At 38.0% G+C, this 2213-nt stretch overlaps 1 protein-coding gene across 1 annotated transcript; it reads right to left on the bottom strand.

Moving 5' to 3' along the window:
* Positions 1-536: 536 nt before the first annotated feature.
* On the bottom strand, positions 537-1487 carry LOC128329659 (olfactory receptor 6X1-like). Its single transcript, XM_053261204.1, has one exon. The coding sequence runs from the start codon at positions 1485-1487 to the stop codon at positions 537-539; it is 951 nt and encodes a 316-aa protein (XP_053117179.1).
* Between the last annotated feature and the right edge of the window lie 726 nt (positions 1488-2213).

The following is a 2213-nucleotide window of genomic DNA, read 5'->3' as shown; positions in this document are numbered from 1 at the left end:
TGGCCTGAAAAAGTTGGGGGGCATCCAATATAACCAATGGGGCTACTCAGAAATAGAAGTCCTGCTTGTGTGTAAAAATCATGACTCCAGATGAGAGTTAAAAAGTCTATTTTATCTTGGTCTGATAATACATAAGTAACATTAGACAGAAGCAACTTGAAAAGTAACAAATTGAAGGACATTAAAGATTACCAGTTTTGCCCCAAGTCTCTATTTTGTTCTTCTAAGCTCTGGCAAAACCTACTTTCTGTGATGTTCCTTTCTCACTCTTTCTGAAAGGAACCTTTGTTGATAAGAGAAAACTGTCATTCTTATAATGTGCAAAAGTAAGTGCACAATATAATATTAAAATGCATTGCTTTCTTGCAGTTTAATTTTGTGCATACTCCAAAAAGTTCATTTAAACTTTGCTGAGAGTCTTATGCTACCTCCTTGAGACATGTTTCCCAAACACAGTGTAATATGAAATGCTGTCCCTCATCCCCTGCTCAGTTCTCACATCAGCAATACTACATTTCAACCTTTTGGAACTGATTTTAGAAATTTTCCTTCAGGTTCCCTCTCTTCTTATTGATCGCACTCTTAACCGCCCCCTTCACTTCTGTGTTCCTGATTGTGTATATGAAAGGGTTCACCATTGGTGTAAGGGTGGTGTTCAAAACCGCTACTAGCCTAGTAATCCGAGATGAGGAATGGACGTTTGGTCTCACATACATGAAGACGAGGGCACCATACAATATAGACACCACAATCAGATGAGATGTGCAGGTGGAGAACGCCCTCTTGCGTCCCACAGCTGAGGGGATGCGCAGGATGGTAAAGATAATAAAGCAGTAGGACACGATGGTGAGAATCAAGGTCATGATAACTATCAGGATAGAGCTAAGAAATCCCAGAGACTCAATGAGGTGGGTATCAGTGCAGGCTAGGCTTAAGACGGGACCAATATCACAGTAGAAATGGTCAACAACATTGGAGCCACAGAAAGGTAACCTCCACACAAAGAGAGAATGAAAAAGCATAATGATGAATGCCGCATACCATGTGGCCATAGACATCTGAACACAGACATGCTTGGTCATGATCATAGGATATTGGAGTGGCTTGCATATAGCCAAATACCTGTCGAAGGCCATTGCCGTGAGGATGAAAAGCTCTGTACTGCCAAAGATGAAGTGGAAAAAACCTTGGGCCATGCAGCAAATGAAACAAATAGTTGTCTGTGTTTCCAGAAGTGTCTGTAGCATCTTAGGTACCACAGTAGTAGTGTAGCAGATCTCCAGAAAAGCAAGGTTGCCCAGGAAGATGTACATTGGGGTCTGCAGCTTTGGCTCAATAGCTACAATTAGTAGAATGAAGCCATTTCCTATGATGGCTACAATGTACATCAATAAACCCACTACAAAGAAGAGTCTGTGTAGGTCCTGGAAAAAAGGAATTCCCAGTAGGATGAATTCAGTCACTGTTGATTTATTCATCACTTCCATCATCGCACAAGGAAACCAAATAATCCACTGAAGTAGGTAAGAAGATATCCAATAATTCACAAGTATACAATGATGAAATGGTGTTTTTTTTAAATATGAAAGTGCACAAACCGAATCCATATGGAACTTAACTTCTTTTGTACTACCATTGCTTCTTCTGCAATGAAAGCTAAAAAAGGAATTGTAGAAGTGAGATGGTTCCAATTAATATGTATCAATGAATGAAGCAAAACTCACTAACATTTTAAATCAATGCCACCAGCTCGTGATCTCTTTGAATTAAATATCAAAAGGAAGGAAGGAAGGAAGGAAGGAAGGAAAGAAATATTGGAAACATCACAGGTGATCATATATAAAATCTATAGTCATTTTGGATGTGGGCAGGAAAGGCATTAAGACCAATGAGTTTAAAAGCAATTTACATTGTATTCCTATGCTGATGAAAATAAGAGCTTAATATCAAAAAATAAATAAATAAGCCAGAGTTAAGTTTACATGCATAAAACCAAGAAATATAATACAGGAAGAAAAATAAGTGAAGCTTTGTGAAGATCTAGATTAAGAGTCTGACATTAAATTCTCACCAGCAGAAGTTCTGTGGCATATTATGCATTCATATAAGATTTACTTATTGATAGGAGGATAATTAATCATTCATTCAAATCTTGTGAAATAATGCTCCTCAATATTTAAGATAGGGAAAAGAGAAACCTTACAATGGGGTGC

This window comes from Hemicordylus capensis, chromosome 6, assembly GCF_027244095.1.
Source record: "Hemicordylus capensis ecotype Gifberg chromosome 6, rHemCap1.1.pri, whole genome shotgun sequence".
Classification (NCBI taxonomy): domain Eukaryota; kingdom Metazoa; phylum Chordata; class Lepidosauria; order Squamata; family Cordylidae; genus Hemicordylus; species Hemicordylus capensis.
This window is presented reverse-complemented; position numbering and strand designations above follow the sequence as displayed.

Excerpts from the sequence above, each read along its gene's own strand:
- LOC128329659 (XM_053261204.1), bottom strand. The coding sequence starts at position 1,487 with ATGGAAGTGATGAATAAATCAACAGTGACTGAATTCATCCTACTGGGA.